The sequence below is a fragment of the Diplotaxodon limnothrissa genome, linkage group LG20 (genome assembly GCF_057381915.1).
Source record: "Diplotaxodon limnothrissa isolate DT_005_m linkage group LG20, D_limnothrissa_male_GT1.1, whole genome shotgun sequence".
In the NCBI taxonomy this organism is placed as follows: Eukaryota; Metazoa; Chordata; class Actinopteri; order Cichliformes; family Cichlidae; genus Diplotaxodon; species Diplotaxodon limnothrissa.
The window spans coordinates 2,555,973-2,580,224 of record NC_140615.1 but is presented as its reverse complement, the minus strand read 5'-3'; the positions used below and the strand labels follow the sequence as shown (position 1 = coordinate 2,580,224).

The 24,252-nt window shown below is 44.4% G+C and overlaps 1 protein-coding gene across 1 annotated transcript in view; it reads right to left on the bottom strand.

Moving 5' to 3' along the window:
* nav1a (neuron navigator 1a) overlaps nucleotides 1–24,252 on the bottom strand; it is an 82,762-nt gene that overhangs the window by 46,158 nt on the left and 12,352 nt on the right. The window contains exons 4-6 of the mRNA XM_085343809.1: nucleotides 17,348–18,172; nucleotides 5,672–5,774; nucleotides 3,886–4,212 (exon numbers count right to left, since the gene is read on the bottom strand). Of these exons, the coding sequence (XP_085199935.1) occupies nucleotides 3,886–4,212; nucleotides 5,672–5,774; nucleotides 17,348–18,172 (1,255 nt within the window). The remainder of the gene's footprint in view (nucleotides 1–3,885; nucleotides 4,213–5,671; nucleotides 5,775–17,347; nucleotides 18,173–24,252) is intronic.

The window sequence follows — 24,252 nt, the reverse complement described above, 5'->3', positions numbered from 1 at the left end:
TAAATTAATAATGCTTTAGATTTAACTTTACCTCTAAAGTGTCTGTGAGGCCAAACATTTAGTCGCCGTCACAAGGCTAATGTAACCAGTGATGATCTCAAAGCCTATTCCAGGCCTCGCTGGTTTTCAAAACACATTACTTCTCTATTAAAACATTCCTGTTTGTGTTTCACTTCTCTGTAGCTGAAGTGACAGAGAAGCCAGCTCACTGCTGTTGCTTTAGAAAGCACGTGGCACTAAATCAAAGCACTCAGACAGAAATGCTTCAGGGAGCTTAGAGTGCGTGCGTGCGCGCGCGCGAGTGTGTGCGCGTGCGTGTGTGTGTGTGTGCGCGTGCGCGCGTGCGTGCGTGCGTGCGTGCGTGCGCGCGTGTGTGTGTGTGTGTGTGTGTCTGTCCTGCTCCACGATGTTTTCATAATTCAGACATTTAGTGCACTGAGCCAGCCTGTCTCGCGGTGTAACCATGGAGACTATGCGTTTACTAATGGGAGGTCGCTTCCACCCAGAAGCTAAAGTGTCTGCACCCAGCAGGGTGGAAAACAGCGCACACTCAACCAGTTGTTAACACGTGAATTTGCGCATGTAGGCCAATTATCACCACAATTAACGCTGTCCATCACAACAATGTGATGCTCAGACACAGGCGCGCTCATTACAGTCACACTGGTCATGCACGTATAGTCACATGCACACACAAACTAGAACTAGTCTGAGCACAATATCTTAGCTCCAGCTCAAATATTTTCAAATACTTAGTACAGAATCGACCCCATTGCTCTTTGTGGTGTTGGTGCCTCTCTGCACACCGGACTGTTTGCACTGTGATGAATATGTAATGATATTTTTTTATGCCTTTAAATGGCAACTTACCTTTGAATATAAAATCTATGAGAGAAGAAAACAAAAAGCTGTTTTTCCTTTAATTTAAAAATGGCACAAACTCTCAAGTTTATATTATTGTCCAACTGTATTTTTACTTAAATGAATTAAAGTAAAAATCAAATAATGAATGCTTCCCGTGGCTGTATATATGCAAACATGCTATTGATCTGCATTTTCGTTTATATTTGTGCAGGTTACACAAAGTAAATCACTGCAACAATTGAACAAATCTGAATGACGCGTACATGAGTGGGAGTCCAGGGGAAATACTGGGAGGGGGACTTGGCTCCAGATGTAAGTAGAGGCCCAGGCTTGAAAAGCACAGGAAACAGATAACTGAGTGACGGGATCATGACTCAGCGTGTGTGCGTGAGTACATGGGGTCTGTGCTCAGCCACGTATAGTCACGGTAAACTTAGTATGTGCATGTGACTCATGTGAGCCATGATGAGTCCAGCGGTGAGTCACATGGTCATCTGTACATGTTTAAGGACAAAAATGAGAATGTTGTGAAAGAATTTTGTTTGCTTCTGTTTCACTTTCATTTTAAAGAACAAAGAGATGAGAAATACAAAATCCAAACAATGCATAATGCATAAGGGGAAATCCTGTGTATTATATACAGGAGGAGATATGTAGTGCGACCTCTGTATGACAGGGTGGTGTCTGCATGTATAATGGATAAGTATGTGTAATAACTTATGGGCTAAGAGGGAGAAATGGAGCACTGGGGCTCTCAAAGCTCAAAGGGTGGAGGGACCAGCACAGAACAAGACAATTCTGCCCTCTAGTGGTAAAATATATATATTAGGTGTGTAGTTTAAAACCGCAGCAAGCAAACACCTGTGTATTACACAGGTTACAGTATAACGGAGCATTAGGCACGACCAGACAAGACTTCTTGGGTCATGTAAAAGTTATTTGAAAAAAAAGAAGATAAAGATGAACATTTCAGGGCTTCATCCCCTCTGTAGGACTCGGTAATACCACTGGGTGTTTATTTACGCAGTTATAGAAGCACACATTTAAACATGGTCACCAGAACACGTACAGAATCGCACACAGAAAAACTGCTGAAACGTTTTGATAACTTTTGTTTTAAGAAGCTTTTTTCTTTAAGTTTGACTCTTACCAACATCCATCGGATTCCAATTCAGGACAATACAAATTAACCAACCGTAAAAAATAAAATAAAGCTTAGTTAATCTCCAGAACCGAAATCTCACAAATCTTAACCTACATTTGGACAATAAGTTAGAGCCTATGTGTCAGCACTACCTTTACCCCCTTGCTAGAAACCAGTGTTTAGCCCAGCTTTAAAGTTTAGAGGATCAACCCTGAATCATTACTATTGTATTTCTGTCTTTCACAGTTCTATGTTAAACAGAAGGCACAAACAAAAAGGCTGTTTTTCCCTTTATGTTTGCCTCAGTATGAGTTTGTGAGCCTACTCTGTCACCGCTGTCACCTCTGTTTCTCAATCTTTTTCCTTTAGTCTGCCAACTATTGTTGCTCCTCTTTTAGCCTCCTAACACAAAACACAACATAAACCATGACCAGATCCCCAGTAACGCAATAAAGGGATGTGAACTGTGTCGCAACTGATTTCCTGGTGACTGGGGTGCATTTTTGCAGTTACTATGGAGATGTCAAAGTGTGGCCAGGACAAGCTCTTTTTAAAAAAAAAGGTTTAGTTGGACAAGCTCTGCAGGTTACACCCACACTGCCAGACTCACAGTTTATAAGATAATGTGTTTTTGTTCACGGTGCTTAGAGCTGGCCAGTGAAATGCGACGCCGCGTCTACAGTTGAGTTAAAACTGTTGTGTCATATCTGCTCATAGTGGGGCAAGAGCTGCAAGTTGTCCAAAACTAACCGAGAAAGTCCAGAGAACACAGCTTAGGTCATTCTTTAGCAAATCCTCGAAACTTGATTTCTTCTGTTGGTGAATTGTTGGGCGTCTTGTAATTCTGCACGACTGGTAATGGCGTCACCAGGTAACGATCGCCAGGATGGTCACTCCTATGACCCGTCCATCTAATTCGAAGAACTACTCGAGTTCATGGAGGAACAACACGCAATCTTGTCAGTAATTATATCAGCGCAAAAATCCGAAAGCACTCTCATTAACCTCGATCTGACTGGGATTATTTCACTCTGGTCTAATTGTCTGGCTGATAACAAACGAACATAGCGACCCTCCTCTTATAAACTGCTCAGTATTTGCTGCCACAGAAACACGGGGAACAGCCAGCTGTGGTCTCTAAGGGGTTTTGTCTCACATCATAAATACTCTTTTTTTGTCGAGCTCTATTAGAAAAGAGAAACAAAGTTTCGACTGCGTGGACCTCCCCGGGTTAAAGCTGCTACACGACACAACAAACATGCTGATGAACAGTTCTGGAGCTCATGTTTTGTTCTATGATGTGACCTCACCACAAAATTTAATCATTTCTTCCAAGAAATCCATGGCTACTTCAAAACAAAAACTATTCTGGCCATGACGAGCTCTGGCTGCGCTCTCATTGGCTAGGCAGGTTTAGTGACCAGTTTTCCAAAGACATTTGCATTCCAGCTTTGCCAGCAGGTTCTGGTGAGCCAGCGTCGTTAAGGGTCCTGCACATGGAAACCTGCTGGTGAAGCCAGTGGGCCTGCAGCTGAATGACAGGATGATCTCTGTGAGGGGCTCCATAATGCTGACATCATTTTCGGACTTTGCCTCAGGGCTGCTTTCTGACTATAGCAGAGCCAACTGCACGAGGGGGGCTACAGCTGACAATGTCATGGCAGGCATTATGAAAGAGGGCTTGTGATTCATTGCAGATGGGCTCATCAAGACTTTGTTGTGCTGGCAAACCACTAACTCCACTTCTGTCTGTGGCTCTAGGATTGTAACAACTGGCAGGTGGCAGGATTCACCTCACAAGAAATGCTAAGACCATTAATGTGGCCTGTTTTCTTAGTTAGCTTTCCATGTGCTGTCCACATAAAAGAATAACTTACCCATTGCCCAGATCATCAATATCATCATCTTCGTCATCATCTTCATTTGGGCTCTTCCCGCCGAGGTCACTGTCGCTGAGGTAATCTCCCTTCAGGAGGGTCGGGTTGGAGTCGTCCAGGGATTCGATAAGGTGGATACGAGATGCGTGGCTGATCCTGAGGGGCACTTCTGAGTGGGCGTTACCCGTGGACGGAGCATCACCAGCTTGGAGACGAGGGCTAGCTTGACCCTGACGCCATGACAGCGGAGAGGAACGATTTGACAGACTGGAAACTGAGAAGGCAGCGGCTTCATCGCTGTCGTAGCACATAGTCCCCTCTGCACAGCTGTGGAAAGACAAACAAAAAGACAGTTTTTAGGTGATGAAAATAATTATTCACAGCTACATTTTTAACAGACAGGAAATGAATATCTGCGTTTCATTTCCTCTTCGATTTCAATCAATCTCTCCCCACCCTGTATCCTCCTCTCTCAGTGGAACATCACGATTTAAAAAGCATGCACGAGCTGAGATGTGCATGTTTGCATATATGTACACATGCAAGCTATATGTGAGGTGCATGTGTTTTCACATTCCTTTGTGTTGCTCTATGCTCCACGTAAATACGTGCCTACTTTATGCAGGCATATATTTGTATAAATGTGTACAAAGTGCATAAATGTCCTGTTCCAAGCCAGCGCAGCACATCGACGCTTAGTGTCTGCACTGACAGTGATGAGAATTAGCATATTAAAAGTTGCTAGCGCTCAAACTGTGTGGCAGCACATGCATTTGCTTGCTACATTAAAATTAATCCTCTCTGCATGATACAGAACAAAGCGGAACCAGCCAATAATAAAGACAGTTTTAAAAGTGCTAATGTTAAACAGGCAGAAAGGAAGTGGAGCCGTGCCCACTCAGATTTTCACAGGCTTTCTGTTTGTTATGTTTATTCAGTATATCAAGTATAATATGTGTAAAGAAAACAATTTGCTTGCTCACTAATCCGCTTGTTGTATTCATATAAATGTTCCCTCCTAAGTACCCTTTATTCACCGGATATGCGACATCACGCTCACACGTGAATCTTCCATTTTTGGCACAACAGGGAGAGATTCAACGTTATTACCGTGAAATAAAAATATGAATGGCAAAGGAAATGTATTCCAGCAGGGAAGCATCTGCTGATTTACTTTACATGAAGGGAGACTCCCACTGAGGGACACAGATAGGACACATAGCAGGAGACTCATGGACAGGCGGACGGAAGCTCTCAAGGACAAAGTGTGGGGATATGGCGAACTCAACTAGAACCCAGCCCAGGAAACAGAGGAAGCACCGGTGCAATTAATCAGCGCATCATTGCTCGTCTTCTTGTGTGTGTAGATGTGAGTCGTGAGTGTGCATTGGAAGGGTTTGCTTTGAAGCCAGCTTTGAGCTAATCCTGCTTCTCTCCCATTTCAACCAACTCAAAGAGAGCAAGGAGGTGGGAAATTACACACTAACTTACTCACAATACCGATCTTGATCTCAGAGCCTTCATGCAACCAGCTCACCCCAAAACACACAACAACCCGCCCATCCTACCTGTTACTATTTTTTACTCTGACCTGCTATTTTTCTTTTCCTTTGCTTTGGAAACCGGTTTGTCTGCATGCAGTTTGTTCCAAATTAATACTTTTCTCAGTAATCAAAAATGATGTTGTTACTTCACCTGCACAATGAGCCTTTTCCCGGCATCTGTGCTACTATCAGTTATTTTCAGTTCATGTGAAGAGAGGAGAAACAACCCTGACACTGCTGACCTGTGGCTGAGCTGCACGCCTCTCAGGCTGGTCATGGTTTCCTCCAGGTTCTGTCGAAGGTCCAGAACATTCTGCACCGTCCTTTTCCTCTGGGACTCTGGGTCTGCAGGGGGTACACACACGTGAGTGATCTTAACCACAAAAAATTGTCATGCTGCAACTTAAAAATGTCCATGTGCGTTTGAACAGGAGCTTAATGAATACAGATGCACAATAAAATATTAATTGAAACCCAATCAGTGAAGTTTTTCTATATTAGAAATGCTTGCAGTAGACTGCATAGGCTAATAATCATTCAATGTTCAATTCATCCACCCAGTGGCAATATCTAGGATTGCATGCAATAATGAAAACAAAGCCAGAAAAAACTCTACAACTATGGACTTAAATGGTGAAACTAGAAGGACTCCCAGATAAGAGAATGCAGAGTAAGCAGGTTTATTTTTCCCCAGATGGTAGTGGAGCAAAATAAATTAAATATGATGCAGACAGACGAAACAACAGGAGGCCTTTAAACCCACACAGCTCTAACACAGTGCCCTGGTGTTTGCTTATTTCATAGTGCCTCCTTGCCCTCTACTTTGTCACTGCCAGAATAAATCAAAAGCCTTTTACACTTCATCCCATCAAGGGACATACTGACATTTGTCTCACCCCTTCCTAATATGCTATAATCTACTGAGATTACGCCACGTGGCGTCATGCTGAGTGGTGTAGCTACACTGCTGTTTCACACATGTGTACATGTACCGTATGTGTTTATGTGTGAGTGTGATTGCAGATAAAACTGGATGAAAATTCTTAATAAATCAATGCAGATATCCAGTATTTATGCTTAGGAATTTACTACTAATTAATTGAACCTAATTTTACTCAAATGTGTCAAACTGCTTCCACTTTTACTCCATGTAGCCAGAAACAAAGACGCCTCACTGGCTTTGACCCCTGCTCTCTCCGACTCCCTGACATGTTTTTGTGTCGAATGAGGAGAAGGTAATAAAAGTGTTATGGTGGCAGATATGGGGCACTCAGTTCACCCCGAGGTTCAGTTCAATAGACCATTAGAACTGACCAGCTGGCTCCTAAGCACGCACAGCACATGAGGGATAACATCAGATCAGTACATCCATCACTGTCACAGAGTCGTTCTGGCCGAGCAAATACGTGATATCTACGCTTCACGTGTTCATGTTTACATATACATTTTGTTGCAATATATTTAAAGTTGCTTATATTACTGTAGTAGTAGCTTCTTTTTCAGCTGGACTGTTGCATTAAAATTTACAGCAAACGGGGCCTAGCTGCTGAAAATAGCCACACACGTACACACAGACAGCAGGCACTCCTAGGAATCAGTCCAGCTGGTTAGTGAGGAGGTGACGGGGTGGAGAGGTCATGCTAATGAGTGAGGGGGGGCTAATTATTAACTGCCACTCTCAACAACAGCTGCTGAATGAACACGTACATTTGTACGTTGCGTCTCGTCACGTGCAAACACACTGAGACACAGTGAGGAAAACGTCAGAGCAGATTTATGAAGCTGGATTGATTTTGCTTTTTCCTATACAGGACGGCCACATAGACAATTGATTGGAAGGGCCCTGGGGACGGGCAGCTCAATGTGGAGTCATTGAGATGCAAACCTTTGCGGCTCACATTCACATACACACACCGACACACTGGGAATGTTTAATCACAAAAATAGTCCGGCTTTGTTATGTGGGAGCACTCGTGTGAAAGCTGTGAGGAAATCCGAGCTGTAAGAAGACACTTTTTATCCTCAAAATGTTCGTTTTAGGTAATGCGGTCATACAAAAGGTTTAGCAGGAACAAAGAAGCCTGAACACATGCAAACAAAAAAGTCTGAAAGGCTCACGTGCGCGCGCACACACACAGACACAAACACACAACTGCAGGCTTTAATTGGGCGATTTTAATTACCTTAAATGGGAGCTTTGTTTAACATTGGCGTCAAATTGATTGGATACGGTCTGTGTTATCGTGTGTATGTGTGAGTGTGCGCGTGTGTGTGACTTCCTGTCCTGCCTCTGCCCTGGCCTCGGTGGTCCCAGCTGGCGTGTGGGGGGGGACGTAGAGGCAGTAGCGTTAAGGGAATTAGGGATGCAAATATCCCTGTCAGGGCTGGCTGCTCCCCAGGGCTGCAGATGAGTTACACTGATTTGGTTTACACTGAGTGCGTGCGGATCCACCTGCCTCTTCTCGACACACTCGTGAACACGCTCCTGCTCTGAAGAGCTGGCCGAGGCACCTTTCATAACGGCCCACTCAGACGCTTGAAATGAGAGTCAGCGAGTCTGAGCGAGACTGTTGTTGTAAGTGCACACACAGGCCAGTATCTCCATCTTAATGCGACTCTGCTCTCAGTCAGAGACACAAAACAAACTGACAGACTTCAAAGCAGCTTTGGTACGAAGGAGGAAAGTGAGCAGGCGTTTTATTTTTGGAAGCCATACTCTGCCTACTGCACCACAACAAGAGGACAGATGGTAAGGCAACACAAATGTACATCGATACGCAAAAAAGCCCCCTTTTTTAGTTTTTTTTGTCCCGTTGAGTGTGGTCAGGTCAAAGCTTGTTAAAATTAATTTCTGCCCTTTGATTTGTCAGATTTGTTCAGGAGCCACGTTCCTGACCCTTAAAAGCAGCAAAGCCAGATGTTTACACGGTCCTCAGGGCTTCAAGTGGTTTGGATGGAGACTGCTTTCAGCTGCACACAAATATTCAGTGGGTCTGTAGAGCCGTGTACGTAGGACCGACTCAAAATGAATCGCAGTGCCTGTCTTTACTTCTAATGATAGAGACCGACACTCAGTGCAACAGTGACTCATTTATGGGTTTTCTTTAATAGATTTATAACCGCAGCGGAGGACGAGGAAGGAGCTGGTGGGTGAATCCATTTCAATTTTTTGTCTTTTTGATTATATTTTATGAGAATCACAAAGGTGAAAAACAAAAATGTCGCTAGCTTGAAAAGAAGAGCAGGAGGTAGGAGTGCCGCAGTGATTATTTGACGGGCAGCAGATGCAGTGAGTGAGAAAAGTGAGGAAAAAACTGCCGTCCACTTGGTTTTCTCTCTTGAGTGACTTGACTCCCCTCTCCATTAGAAACAAACAAACTCCCCACAGATACACTAATGGCTCCGTCCTTGCAGGAGTGCTCTGCTATTTTCTGTGTGTGTGTGTGTGAGTATGTTTGTGTGGCAACATCCCATCCTTCTTTGAAAGTGTGCTTCTGTGTCGTGGCTGTAAAATGAGGGTTTGTGTATCTGCTGGCACACGAGTGTGAGAGTGTGTGTGTCGTCACCAGTGAAGGGATTCACTTTTGTGGAATATGAATGAAGGTTAGAGTAATGACTACCATTTCTATTCTTTCCTCCTTCCCTCCGGAGTTCATCTGTCTCTGTCCTGTGCACGTGCGTGCACACATGTTACAGCCACGATAACCTTCCTCAGGCCACGAAACGCTTGTCCCGGGATATATTGGTGTGGTTGAGCGTCACTGGTTTTACACTGTAAAATATCTGTACTTACAGCAATGTGTGTACTTCCAGTGGTGGCTTTATGCCTATTTGTGTGCTGCAAAGACAATCATTATAGCATTCCTGACAAGTGACATGCAGAAATACAACAAACAGGATGCAAATAAAACCTGTGAAATTTTTTTAGATTTAGGGCATGCTTGCAAAACATGTGAAACAGGTGTGTAAGAACTTTTCAATCTAATGAGACGGTCATTTATTTTGTATTTTGTTCCCCCTCCTGTTTATTTTTTTGTGAGCTCCGACTCCACTCAGCCTAACGTTACAGCCCTCGGCTGACCCCAGACGGTTTGCAAAACAGGAAGGATTACAACATTCAGCCATTCCTGCACATCTGGACAGGACGGACAAACACATGCTAAATCACACAAATGTGCTTTCATGCATTCATACACACACACACACACACACACACACACATTTATCTGCTTCACTGGGATGTTGCAACAGGATATTAGAGTCCTTGAAGATCAAGTCTGATATGTGACATGAATGGTTAATGAGTTTGTCAAATCTCAATGTGGCATCTGTGCGAACAAAATTTGAGCAGCTTTCTGACTCAAGTGTTGTAACTGATGCACCACAGTACAACAAGTGTGTCAGTACACATTTGTGTAAAGAACGGGGAAAATCCTGAGAGTCAGTCGGCAGCAGTTCAATAAGCTGACTGAGAAATCCACTTAAAAAAAGTCAGAAATCCATAAGCAGGTGAAGCTTCCAGAAGAAGGGCGGAGGGGATGATTAAAACGCACGCCTGCAACAGCAGAAAAGTTTGGACATGATGGCTGAAAATCCACGGATTTTATGTTAAACCCTCCAAACTTCTGTCTTCCATCCTGTCCACCAAAACCTGGCTCTCTTAATGTTGACCCAAACACACAAACACACTTGGCATATTTTCTTAACCACTGCACTATCTGCTTAAAAAGTCGCCACCCTATCCGCTTAGAGAGGAAGATGAGGAAGCTCTAAGCAACTTCAGAGAACTTCAGAGAATCTCACCTCTGATTAAAGTTTAAAACACAAAGACGAGGGACAGCGTGTGTATTCCTCTGTGCTGAGCTAGTAAACATGTCTGACTTGCTGTGAGTGTGTGAGGTGCTTTAAAAGTGACGTAGAAACTAGAGATGGCACGATACCACTTTTTTATGTCCGATACCGATATCATAAATTTGGATATCTGCCGATACCGATATGAATCCGATATAGTGTTTTTTAATCAACAAAACTGTTTTTTAAATATCTTGCTGCATTTTGTGTAAGTTCATACTCAAGTTTAAAACAACAACTACACTAAAGCTATTCTGTTATACCTATATGCAAAAAAAAAAAAATTTCATAGTTCAGCAATACTGATCAATCTAATAAACTTAAACCTACACCATCCTCCCTATTCTGGTATTTTAAAGAGTACTTAGCGTAAATATTAAGCAACCTAACTAATAGGGTTCCAACTCCCAGCAACAACAAAAATAAATAAAAAATAGGGAACCACCCCTCACGCTCCACCTCATGATGCTTAAATCAACGTAATCAACCTTAATTTGATGCAGTGTGAAAAAAAAATACACAGAAATCAATTATTTTTCAAGAAATATTAAATAGATTCAACATCTTTCTTCAACAAAATTGCAGACTGCACAGATGGTACCTTCCCAAAGGAAAAAGTACTATAGCTTACTAGGGTATATATATTAGACTTAATAGTCACTATATACAGTAATTGACTTCTATTCATTTTACATCAAATTAAAACTTTGGGTGTCAGATAATTATTTATTAAAAACTCGACATTTTAAATGAGAATAAGAAAGAAAAGTATGTCTTTGTGCCCCCTTTTCCCTGTTAATGCCCTATCGGCCCCCCTGGCTAAACTTTGCTAGATCCGCCCCTGCACAGTTACCAGCCGTCAGCTACGTAGAAAAAGATCCTGGTGTAGAAAGTAATATTAAATACATTCTAACAACAGCTGATCGAGCTTAAACGTGCTGCTGTTTTTCAGCCGCTGGTTTCCTCTTTCTGGCGCAAAGTGGGCCAAAAACAAACAAGAGACACGGACTCACGACAGAAAAGCCGATCAGCTGATCATTAGCAGTTTCATGATTGAAGTAGCAGCCGGAGAGGCAGTCGCTTGTTAAGCTTAACGCAGGAATGCTTTACAAACATTCAGAGATGGACTTACACACTTGCTTTACTTCTCTCGGGGATAACTTTGTCGGAGATGAAATGCCGGGTTGCTAGCGAAGCTCCACATGCTATCCAGACCACCGACAGGTCCCGCATGCCACAGCCGCTCTATCACGTGATGCATACTGCTCCGACGTTCTGAGGTGAGTTACGGCGTGTTGCAAGTTTTGTGAGGTGCTTTCGTGATATTTAATGGATCGGATTACATTTTTTTATTTTTCTCCGATATCCGATCCAGTAATTTAGGTCAGTATCGGACCGATACCGATACGTAATATCGGATCGGTCCATCTCTAGTAGAAACCTCACATATAAACACACACGGTGTTCAGATGAGGCTAAAAAAAATCAGCTACAATCATCTAGGTCGACGTGTGCATTTGTGTGTGAAGCATAAAAGAAGCCAAATCTAGAAGTTATCTTAGCAGGATCTCTTCAGCTTTTGCTTTTATGTCGCACACATTCAAGCAAGCACCCAACAACATATTTATGCACATGCTAAATAATCTAGGCAGTGTGCCAGGGCGGCCCATAATGCATGGCAGTGTTTGGGTGGATTTCTGTTTGACAGAGTTGTTTCCTGTTAAACTTTATTTTTACAGTGTGCTTAAAGCCAGCTGCTGCACATGTGACACAGACAGTCGGCACTCTGTGTGCAATCCCCCGCACGGTTAATGAGGCGATCGCTGAAACAGTAGAACAGATGACATGTAAGTATCTCCAATAAAATGTTCCAAAAAGCAACACATGAAGTGCACACATGCACACAAATCAAATGATGTTTTGAAGCAAACGAAAGCCAAATAAACCCCAGAGATGGAGGACGGTGATCGCAGTTTGTGTAACGCTGCAAAATATCCAACAACTGACAAACTTTGTATTCCTCAGCTCTAACTGCATGTATTTACAGGACATTTGGGGCTTCAAGCTTTTTTTTCTTCGCTCTCCCACCCAGTTTTTCTTCTGTATTCTCAGCTCTGTTTGTGCCGAGACCGTACAAAATTCAATTTCCAGTTCAAGCCTGTCGATGTCCAAACTCCCAGAGGAATCAGAGATCTATAAATCTAGACTAGATGTTTTTGAATGTTACCATACCTGACTGTCAGAAGTGCTAAAGTGTTTAAAAGCTAACCAACTAATGATTTATGGTTAGTTTGACATGAACTCTGACATATTCAGCTAAACAAATATAGTGGAGGTTCCCCTTGTTAGTTTTGCTTTAGCCTAGATTACTCACTGGTGCAAGCTAAATGCAATACTGTCGCAACACTCTGCGTGTGTGTGTGTGTGTGTGTGTGTGTGTGTGTGTGCGTGCAGCTGACACTACTTCCTTAAAGCAGCTAGAACATGCCAGGAGCTGTGACAGGAACAATGGGCACTTTTATCTGAGACTTTTCACAAGAGGAAAACATAAACAGAATAAAAATAGATGAGTACTAAGTATTTCTCATCACAAGGCAAAATGCATTAACTCTCCCTCTGCCTTTATCTTCTGCTCTCTGTCTTACACACACACACACGCACACACACGCACACACACGCGCGCACACACACACACACACACACGCACACACACGGAAGAATTCTATATTTTAAGTTAAGTTTGAGCACAAGTGCTCCAATTTGATCAATGAGCACTTAAATCTTTAACAACACAAGTCAAACAAAATACACCCCTGCCACTGTCAGCATGGTACATTACAAATGATATAATGGCATCACTGCAATAACTTACTTGTTTTTAAGTGATAGGCAGTGTGTCTGTGTGTTGTTGTGCAACAGCAAATGAGACAAAAACAAAGTGAGTACTAATATGATTTAGAGGAGGACGGCAGGAAGCAGACAGCACTAATGCAATGGCTCCTGCATTAGGTCTTTAGACGCTAACCACAGAGCACTGAAAACATGCGCACACACCAAATGAGAATAAATGCATAATCATACAAGAACCTATATGCAGAAACATCCCTTTCCTCTGTGAATACTCGCTGTCACATTAAAAAGATGTCCTCTGTCCTCCTGCTGAAACACTGGTACCACAAATATCCTCTCTGCTGTCTGACTTGTGACAGAACACTGCTGCCCGTCAACTCGCATCAGAGTTGAAAAAGAGGAGGAGAAAGCGAGAGATTTGGACAGATGCTTTATTCCTCACTTTCCTTAGGCATTTGTGTTTGTTTGCTTCGTTGCCACCTCCTCAACGGGAGGACTACTTCCCTGAATCCTTCAGTCAGCAAAGCCCGGGGTGTAACCAGCAATCCGACCGCACCCGCATGACATTAATGACTCAGCATTGCCATCACAATGGAGGAACTGATTATGAAAAATAGCCTGCCGCAGCCGAACGGATGAATACGGCAGAGTATAGACAGGAGAGCGTATCTGGAATATGCATGTGTGAGCATGTGCAAGCTTTGCTCTGACACTTTTTCCTGCGGCGCTTTTAAGTTCTCTTGAAGGCTTGTGTGCTCGTTTGGGTTTGTGTGTCTTCCATTTCAGGCTTTGTCGACTTCTCTGTAGGGTTTATTGTTCCTCAGACAGCTGATGAGCACACAAAGAGGAACCATCAACCACACAAACTTGCCCACACACTCATACACAAGAGAATGCCAAACTAAAATTAAATCACACCAGTAGTTAAGGCCGCATTAATGAGCATCCATGTGTCACCGAGTCACGTTAAGTTCCCTTCTGCTGAGTCTTCGTGCTCGGCCAAAATCAAGACCACACAGCATCTTCTAACCTACATTTATATTCCCTATCCCATCCGAAAAGTAAAACTCCCCCAAATCTCTAACCAAACAGATGCCCTGAGGGCTTTAATCTTTAATTCATTTTAGTCTTTATAGCTGGTCTTTTCTAGGGTGATAGATCTGCGATTAGTGGAACGGGGTTGAATCTTCTCATTATCTTTATGCGAGGTTTAATCCGGATGCTTGGTTCTTGTCTTAGGCTGGGTTCTCTGTGGCTATGCCTACCCCATGCTGGGAAAGGCCACTGCTTTAGGGGCTTACCCTCTCACACACACCTCATTATGGGTGCTGGATGGGACCGGGAGGTGTCATTAGTGGCAGACATCTGAGGTTCAGTGCGTTGGATTACTCTGGCGACCTATGCTGCTCAGTGCCGCTCAGATCGATACATTTCACTGAAAGTAATGTTTATAATTCTCAACTTGCGTGTCAAACTTTCATTTTAATGCTATTAACAAGATATCATATAATACAAGCTGCATTTGGGGGGAATTAACTCTACAAGTCCAGAGCTGCTGTCCGTGGACACGCAAGTCAAGTAATTCTCTAAATCCAATTAGTGTAAAGCGCTTCATCACTCAGTGGTTAAACATGTATGTCCGATTACAGAAAAACAGATGATGCGAACAGTAATCCCAAATCACCTCACAAGATAAACATAAAAGCCAAACCTTGAAATATCCGGATTGTTTTTTCCTCTTTCTTTTGGCGTGTGGGAGGGGTTTACCCCTTTCAAGCACACAGCTGATGGTCTTGGGTTACACATCCTCATTATAGTTCAATGGCATCTTCATTATCTTTACCTGTTACTGTAGGCTCATCTCAAAAGGACAGCGTCTCAGTGCATGTGGTCTGATGTCATGTAAAATGACATGCACAAGACACAAGCACATATTTTACTCGCAGTAGCTCAAAGCTAGCACATAGCTTCCATAACGACAAGGCCTTGACCAAATTAAGGTTCATTTATCAATTCGTAATACGGTACACTACAGGGATCCATCAGGCTCGTGTCTTCAGGACGTGGAAAAGCAGAAGGTGAGACTGTATATAGGAAGAAGAGTGGATATCTGGGAATGATCCACTGAACATCCATAATCTATCTTCCATGACAGAGCACATGGAGCAGAAACCAATTAGCCAAGCGTCCCATCGGAAATGGAGAAGCAGATACGATAAAGGATGAGCCCACGGCTGCAAGCTACAGGGCAAGTTACAATTAACCTCTCCCTAACACACATACAAGCACAACACACACACACACACATTTCCATGAGTATGCACACAAAGCTACCCTACATACTTGCCCATTTCAGTAATAAACCTCTGGCAGGTAAGAAGAGACCGTAATGACCCAAAGCTACACTGCGTTCAGTCATTTCAATCTCAGATAGAAATATAGGTCATCGCCTATTACTATTATTTTCCTTCAGGGTGTCTCTTTCTTTCATTTGTCTCACTCCATGAATCACATTATACCCTTTCCATTTTTTTTGTCGCTAATCTCCATCATTACCAGGTTTTCCTGTCATCCTCCTTTTCTCTTTTTATCTCCCTCCTCCCTACCTGGCTGCCTCAGTGTAGGTGTGGCCAGCAACATCACAACAAGGAACAAGGTCACACACAGATGATACAAACAACACACACACACCATGTACAGTAGATACACACACAGGGCTGCTGGGGCAAGGTCAAACATGCTGCGATTTGGGGCCGTGCTGCAGGATGCAGGCTTGTGTAGAGTGAAAGAGAGTGGAGCAAAGATAAAGGTTTGATGATGAGCAGAAAATGACTTCCTTGCATCGAGCGAGATATTACGACCTACTGCACTCCTCTTCTCATCTCACACGTTCTCTGATGCTATCTGGTACTCCTAGAGGGATGGAAAGAGAAGGAGCAATAGAGAAATGCTCTCGAGTTTGTGTGTGTGTGAATGAATAATGGATGAAAGGTGCAGATTCAAACTCTGTTTTGACCTATTAATCACAAACTCAGTCACCATCGTCACGGCACACCCACAGCAGCAAGAACTTGGAATATATAATGTGTCCCAGCGCTGCCATGGACAATCTGAGCACACGTGTGACCGCGCGGATGCTCGAACGCTACCTGCCCATGCCGCCACCCACTCACTTTCCCCTTACTCCTCATGCACGTTGCCCCCGGTAACAGGGGGATGGGGTGGGGGTGGATAGTGACCATCTGTCAGTGGCCCGGAGATCAATGAAACTAGAGGGGGTGAGGGGGTCGAGGGAGCGAAGGAGTGGTGCGAGGCTAAATAGGTGGCCCACTGTGACCGGAGCCTGGCTCAATATGCGGCCGTTTTATTTACAGACTGAAGGACAACACTCCCACCAGTCCCACTCGCACGGCCTTTATTAACGACTGACCGATTTTGGCAGGCCGGCAGAAAGATGCCGTTTACATACAGTGATGCAGTAGCCAATACATACGCTTGCTGGTGTTAAAATGTGCTGCTAATTTTAGAATACGTTCCCATGCTATCGAGGTTGCTGCAATAGAGATGTAAACATACACAGAGATCAGGGAATAATGGTGCATTAATGTAAATCTAGCACACTGTGGCAGTGGGTCAAATGAGAGGAGGCAACACTGCAGCGTATGTTGACTAATTTATCAACAACACAACAATGTCAGCCCTGGGAATGCTTACTCCAGCTTCTTTGTAGGAGCACACACTGCTTGTACACATGCACATATACACACACGTACAGACACAAATGCATACGGCACAAGATTGATTTGGCACATTTGAACCAAGCTTGTGTAACTGTTTACAGTGTTGTCAACAGGGGGAAATTCACCACTTTCAGATCAAGGGCTGTCACTATTTTATAGTGAAAAGCACTAAAATAAAACAGCACAGACACACTCAAATACACATACACAGTGTAGTGTGCTGCAATAGAGACTGGACTCATTTAAAATGCACTGTTGATGCTGGTGCTAGAGCCAGAGCTGGAGGAAAAGGTTTGGGTGTGGAAAGGAGAGAAGAGCAGAGATATTCAGTGTGTAGAGTCACAATGCTTCACCGTTTGTTTCTGTGTTTCAGTTTCCACTAAAACAGTAATTAACCTCACATCTTTGCAGCCAATTGTAAGTGAGAACAAATAACCCAAAGTAACCAAAAAACTGGGACAGAAATCACAGACTCACCCAGTATTTGGCTGAACAGCAGTTGTTCCAGGTCTCCCAAGACTGTAACCACTAACTCTGGATCCACCTTTAAAAAGCTCTTATCGTCCTCACCCTCCATCCCCTTCCTCTCTTTCTTTTCCTCCGCTGACAGAGCCGCAGGTTTGGATTTCTCCCCTAGTTTCTTGCCATTAGTTCCAGTAGTCCCAGCTCCATTGGAGTTTGCTTTGGTTGGGTGATCAGCTGGGTCTGTATCTGCATTCTGGGCTGTCTCAGAGGCCTTGCTAATTGGCTTGACCTCAGCATAAGGTCCCCGTGGTTTGCCAGGTGCAGGGATTCGACTTGGCTTGCCTATATTAGAAGTCACAGAAGGGGAGCAGAAAGACTTTGGCTTCCCCTGAAAGAGAGACTGTTCTGACTTTGAAAGTGTCCGGGACAGTGGTGGTCTCCCACCACCAGCTTGACCTGCCTTACTCTGCCCCGCTTTGTTGGTCACAGTGCCAGGACGGCTCGTGTCATCATTCCACCTGGTAGACTGGTACAGGTGCAGCTTCTTCTCAGCATCGGTGAGCACAGACAAGTTGCTGAGTGAACGCTGTTTGCGAAGCCCGGACTGACTGGGGATTGGAATGGGGATAGATCCGGAGGTGGGCCGGTAGACCTTGAGCTCTGACCCAGAGGGACGCACAGGCCCCTGGGGCAGAGCAGAGGGCTTGGCGGGTGGTTTCCTTGATGCCATGGCCTGGGATGAAGTATCCTGGCAGGGGACAGCAGCAGACCTGAGGTCCAGCTCTCTGGGCTTAGCCGTCATGCTAATGTTAGCCACATTAGCCTCCAGCATCCCTCCTGCAGAGACCCAAGCAACAGCATCAATGATACACTCTGACACAGACACAAGCGAAAAACACTGAAAGACATGGAGGAAGGAAGGGGAAGCCAAAAAACAAGACAAAGACTGTCTGGTCTGCACTCCCTCTTCACTCCAGGGTCAAGACAGCCAGACTCCCCGTAGTGAGAGACTGTGGCTTCACCCCTCTATTGCAAATGATGAGTGGGTTAGCAGAGTGACAGCCTTACTCACTGCTGGTAATCCATGGATCTGCAGATCTGCGTCCAGCGCCTAAATCCACTCCCTCACAGCATGTCTGCAGCTCCCGGAGCCGCACAGATGACAATAGTGCTGCCAGAATAAAGCACAGCACTGACCAGCGTCTCTCTCCGTGTCCCCCTCTGCTCCTCTCTCCCTTGCTCTGCGCTCCCTCCTGTTCGCCAGGCACACAGCAGCCGACTGACAAGAGAAACGGTCGCAGCAGCGACGTCCCCCACCTCCTTTTTTCTCTCCTCCCTCTAACTCGCCTTCACTCTCTGCCTTGCTCACTCTACCCCTGCTGCCTCATTCACCCTCCCTCTCCTTCTTCCTCCCCTTTCCACCCTTCTTTCCTTCTTCTTGTCTCTCTCTCTCCTCCCACTCGCTGATTCACTGCCTCTCTCTCTCAAGCACACGCCGCATACGCTGCGTTATGCTGCACACCAGTGAGTGCAAACACAAGGGCTTGACGACAAATTACCAGCATTTCCCATAAACTCAGCTTTTTGCTGTTCCTGTTTTGTAATAAAAGATTTCTTTTCATGAGGGAGGGATGCTCTGAATGCGAACGCTGAATTCTACTGTCCCCATCCATTTATATTTAGGCCCAGTTATTTAATAACTTCAATGCTTTTGAAGTTATTAAATAATTTTGAATCAAAACATGCCCCACCACCCCAAAGAAACACACACACTGTTCCAACCCCTCAGCAATTATTCATAATCACATTAACTGCTCTATTCATCCATTCATATTTAGATTTCCTTACGTGCCCTGATCACCAGAGGCCCACCCGTGATTAAGCTGATTTAAATTATCTGGGGGGGGAAAGCCATGACTGCAGGATCAGCCAAGGAGACGAGGATATGCATTTGTCAGTGCTTAATACACAACAACACAGGCCACTAAACACGCTTCAATTAGTAGCTAAAAGACCCCAAATGGTCATCATATAGCTAAACGCCCCCTCCCCACCGGCCACATATCACCACACCACTCCATCGCTCTTTCCTCATTTCCCTTTATTCCTTTCCTTGTTTCCAGCATCACCCCCTCCCTGCCTTCTAGTTAAATCAGATGCACACGCAATTAAGTTTTCAGGGTACAGATTCATCACATTCGAAATCCATCCGACGATACCTCAGTGTTTAAAGCGAGCGCACATGAGCCTGCGTGGCTAAAGTGAATGGATGTTGACGTCTTTGTTTTTGTCCGTCTTCCCGTGCGTGTGTGAGTGTGTGCGTGGGCTTTTCTCTATGAGTGTGTCACATCGATGAGACAGGCCCAGAGAAGCCGAAGCTCCGGTTCTGGGCCTTGGGTCGCTCTTGCACGTTTAGCTATGTCACTTGATTGCGGTAGACATGGCATTTCAATCAAAGAAGGACCAAGAAGAGCTTCTTCTTCCTCATCCACCTTATCATTTTATTGTTTAGCAGTTATCATCGTCATGCCTGTCACTGTTCACTTCAAACACCTGCAGAATCTATTCTCCTGATTTCTCGTAACACACAGGACTTGCTTGAGATCTGATAATACAGCACAGTGATGTATTTGTTTTAATTCCCCATTACAGGTAATAATGACAGCAGGTTATAAAACGAACTTCAAGTCCATCATAACCCATTAACAATCAATATAGCTGTTTGCGCCATCATTTATTTTTGCGTTGCAATGCATCCTGTCTGAAAACTGGTTCTCAGAGTGGAGTGTTTAGGGTCTGGGCGTATTACCATTACTGTATGTCGATTTTCTGTAATATGCAGGCAGTAGTGCCTGCAGCTATGACGTTATCAGGCCTCAAACTGCTGGGAGCAGTATTCAAACAAGCAGGCCGTTTTCTGTTACATTTGCATAAATCAGTTGACACTAAACCCGAATGGAAACAAGCAACGTCCTGTTTGCACACTTTCCAAACGCAGTATTAGAGAGGCGCTTTAAATAACGGCTCGTTTTTTATCAGTAACCAAACTGGCGCCAGCCGAACCTAAAAGTGACGATGACAGGCTCTTAGTGTGCGTGCTCGCCCTTAGCCTAAAAACTATTTGGCCTTGAATGTGTGTGTGTGTGTGTGTGTGTGTGTGTGTGTGTGTGTGTGTGTGTGTGTGTGTGTGTGTGTGTGTGTGTGTGTGTGTGTGTGTGTAATACAGTAGCTGAGTACATACAAAAATACAGACGCTCTATGGATGTTTTATTGTGAAAAAGCTATAGCCATCAATTAGAGGCAGCAAACTTTAATAAAGGGCCAATGTTGAGGTGGTTATGCCACACTGAAGCCAGAGGTGCCTGGAGACAGTTATGGGGGCTCTGGGGGCAGGTAGCAGGCCAGCAGTGCGAATGAGGAGTGTAATTTAAGGCTAATAGGTGCTGTACGTCAGCTCTTATACCTCCCTGATGAGGGATTAAGGTTAGTGAGTGACCACATACAAGGCGGGTCTGTGGTGTACAGATGCGTGTGGTGCAGATACGCGTCATTGCTCTTGAAAGCATATACATGCAGGTAAAGTGTTGGCAGCACACAGCCACTTGTTTGTTCCAGTGCTGGTCTCTCTGGCTCCACAGTCTAATCACCTTTATATGGCTGATGTAAACATGCTGTATATTCTCTCCCTCTATACACACACACACACACACACACACACACACACACACACACAGTCTGTGCACCCTGACTAACTGACCTGAGCAATCTGGCCTGACATCAAAGACACTGGCAGTTTCAGAGTGTGATGAGTGCCAGTGTTCAGCAGTAGGCTACACATTCAGCACGGAGCAGACTCGTAGTGTGTGTGTGTGTGTGTGTGTGTGTGTGTGTGTGTGTGTGTGTGTGTGGTCGCGTATGTGGAGGCAGGCAGACGGAGGCTGACCACAGTGTCTGAACCCTTGGGAAACTTCTTATGACATCAGGCAAACAGTTTAATTCCAATATAAAGAGACTTTTAAGCAAAGTTAAGCAAAGGCAAGAGAGACAAGTACGAATAACGTGTGAAGAGTGAAAGGATGGTTTGAAAGCAGGGTGAAACAGAAGCAGAAAGAGAGGCAGACAGACACAGACAGAAGGAAACTGGCTCAGTGCTTTGCATGAATATACTTGGCCTAGCATCTCTAAACAGATCCGCCACTACTCTGATGGAGGAGTCATGTGAAGCAGCCAGTAGGACACGCTTACTCACAGACACTGTGTACCACATTATATTCATGTTTACAAACTTGCACAACATTTCCACCTTTAAAGGAAAAATACTGCGAAGAGGAAAGATCTGCAGATCTAGGTGCAACTGCATGTAACGCGGACCCCTAAACTTGTAGAGGAACAGTTCCCATTCAGGCTAAGCAGATGGCATGTGTTCTCACTTCTCACGCACTCCCTCTAGGTTCCTCTTGTTTTGAGTTTGTTTTCACGAGTAAAAATAAAAGTTGCTATGAAGATGAGGCATGCAACAACGGAGTGAGGACGTGAGAAGAAAATGACGAAGTGTGATTGAGAATAGAAGATGCAGAAAAACGGAGCAAGTCAAAACAAGGGGAGACCCGAGAGCATCAAAGAAGCCTAGCAGATGATATTAGTGGGGGAAAAGTAAAAAAAAAACAGTCAAGTTATAGCCCAGAAAGCAAGTCAATGAAGAAAGTGAGAAGAGGAGGAAGAGGACGGGTGAGGAAGGATCTCTGTGTGTTTGCCAGAGAAGCAAAGGAAGTCTGTAAGACAGAGAGGGGATATCCTGCTTCGCTGCCTCGCCACTCCTGCTACATTTGCTTTTGTCCGCTAACACACCAACGCGTGGGGTCCACAGGACACACAGAAGAATACCAGACCATGACACACTTCTCCACGAGGGACAGCTCATACTCACACACATGCTGGTACAGCGCAAACACAATGACATGGCTATTAATGTCCTGTTTACACACAAAACACTGAAACGGCAATCTGACTGATACATACAGTGTGTGGCTTCCTAGCGGAATTGCGTGAATGAGGGAGCGAGTTGTTCACAATGACACCTCTTTAGTGGTCTTATCGAGCGCTGATGATGCACAGCATGAGTCACTGGCCTGAGCATTTGGGAAATTCAGCTATCAGTGACAATAATGTGAGTGCATCAGTCAGCTAATCCAGCGAAAACACCACCAGAGCGAATGCCAGACGTTGGTCAAATCTCCCGCTAAACCAACTAAAATGCAGGGAATATTTGCAGGATGTGAAAAGGGAGAATTTGTGTGTTTTAAAAGGTATAACTCTTTGTAGACGCTCCCTCATACATGCCCCAATGTTGACATTATCAGCACATTTCCCAGGAGTATCCCATAATGATCTGCTCCTGAGTGTGGTTGCCTAGCTACAGCGTGGTGTGCAAGCAATAGTGGATCATCATGCATATAAATGTAGACGAACAGTAGTATTTGCCAAAAATAAATAAATAACATTAATTTGAAACCTCCTAAAGCTACAGTGTGTGTTTATATGCTGGTATGTGCGTGTTTTTTGATTCCCCGCGGGTTATTAATTAGATGTACTTGTGACTTCATTCCTGTGTCCGTGGGCGTGTGCTCCAACATAGACAGGTTACACGCATGAGTGACTTAACTTGACTCCCTGGGCTAGGAGTCACCCCACAGGTCAAGAAGCATCTTGCGTATGCACTCATTCACCCGTTCCTCAATTCACTCTTCTCCCTCCATTCTCTCCTCCTTCATCTCCAGCTCTGTAATGCAGCTGTGCATTATTGTGTTCCCTCTTCATTGTGAGGAAATGACCCTGGGAGGGAGCAGACAACAGGAGGTGGCTACTCTGACATAAACTGAAGACTGGGTTGTTTTTCTGGATTTTAAAAATATTGGAAATATCACTTGACTGAATGCGACCAGTTATTTTGTTGCTATTGGCAACGGTAACTCAAAACACATGCCTTTGACCTGCAGTGGCTCTCAGGGATCAGTCCTTGGCTTCTTATCTGCTGACCTCTACATGCTTCCCTTAAAAACCCTAACTCCATATAACCCGTTGCTACTGATTCTGAGTCAAACTCTTGGGCACATTTCACTGAGACCATTTCTGGTGAGGTTTTAGTGAACAGTAGACGGGTCTATTGAAGGCCCTACGCCAGGTGCTCGATTCCTATTTTTAAAGGAAATGATTTTCATATCCTGTTCATGTAAGACAGATGATGTTCATTTTGATTTTTTGAAGATGTAGCATTGCATCATGTATTAACTGACTATTACAAGTTTACCAGTCATGTAATAGCAAGAAAAAAAACATTTTATTATTTTATCATCTTAAAATCACAACCAGACTTAAGTCCATCCATCCATTCGCTTCCGCTTATCCTTTTCAGGGTCGCGGGGGGCGCTGGAGCCTATCCCAGCTGTCATAGGGCGAGAGGCGGGGTACATCCTGGACAGGTCGCCAGTCTGTTGCAGGGCTAACACATAGGGACAGACAACCATTCACACTCACATTCACTCGCACATTCACATCTAGTGGCAATTTGGATTATCCAATTAACCTATCCCCACAAGCTGCATGTCTTTGGACGGTGGGAGGAAGCCGGAGTACCCGGAGAGAACCCACGCAAACACGGGGAGAACATGCAAACTCCACACAGAAAGACCCCGGCCTGATGGTGGAATTGAACTCAGGACCTTCTTGCTGTGCGGCAACAGTGCTCACCACCGTGCCACCGTGCACGACTTAAGTCCTCTTTGACAAAATGGTTTATCTCTGGTAAAACGGAATATTGTAATAGATGGCATCCTTAAAAGACAGTTCACACCAAAAGGACCATATTACTGTAGTTCTTATGTCTCTACATTTGTTGCCCTAAGTCACTAAATTCATTT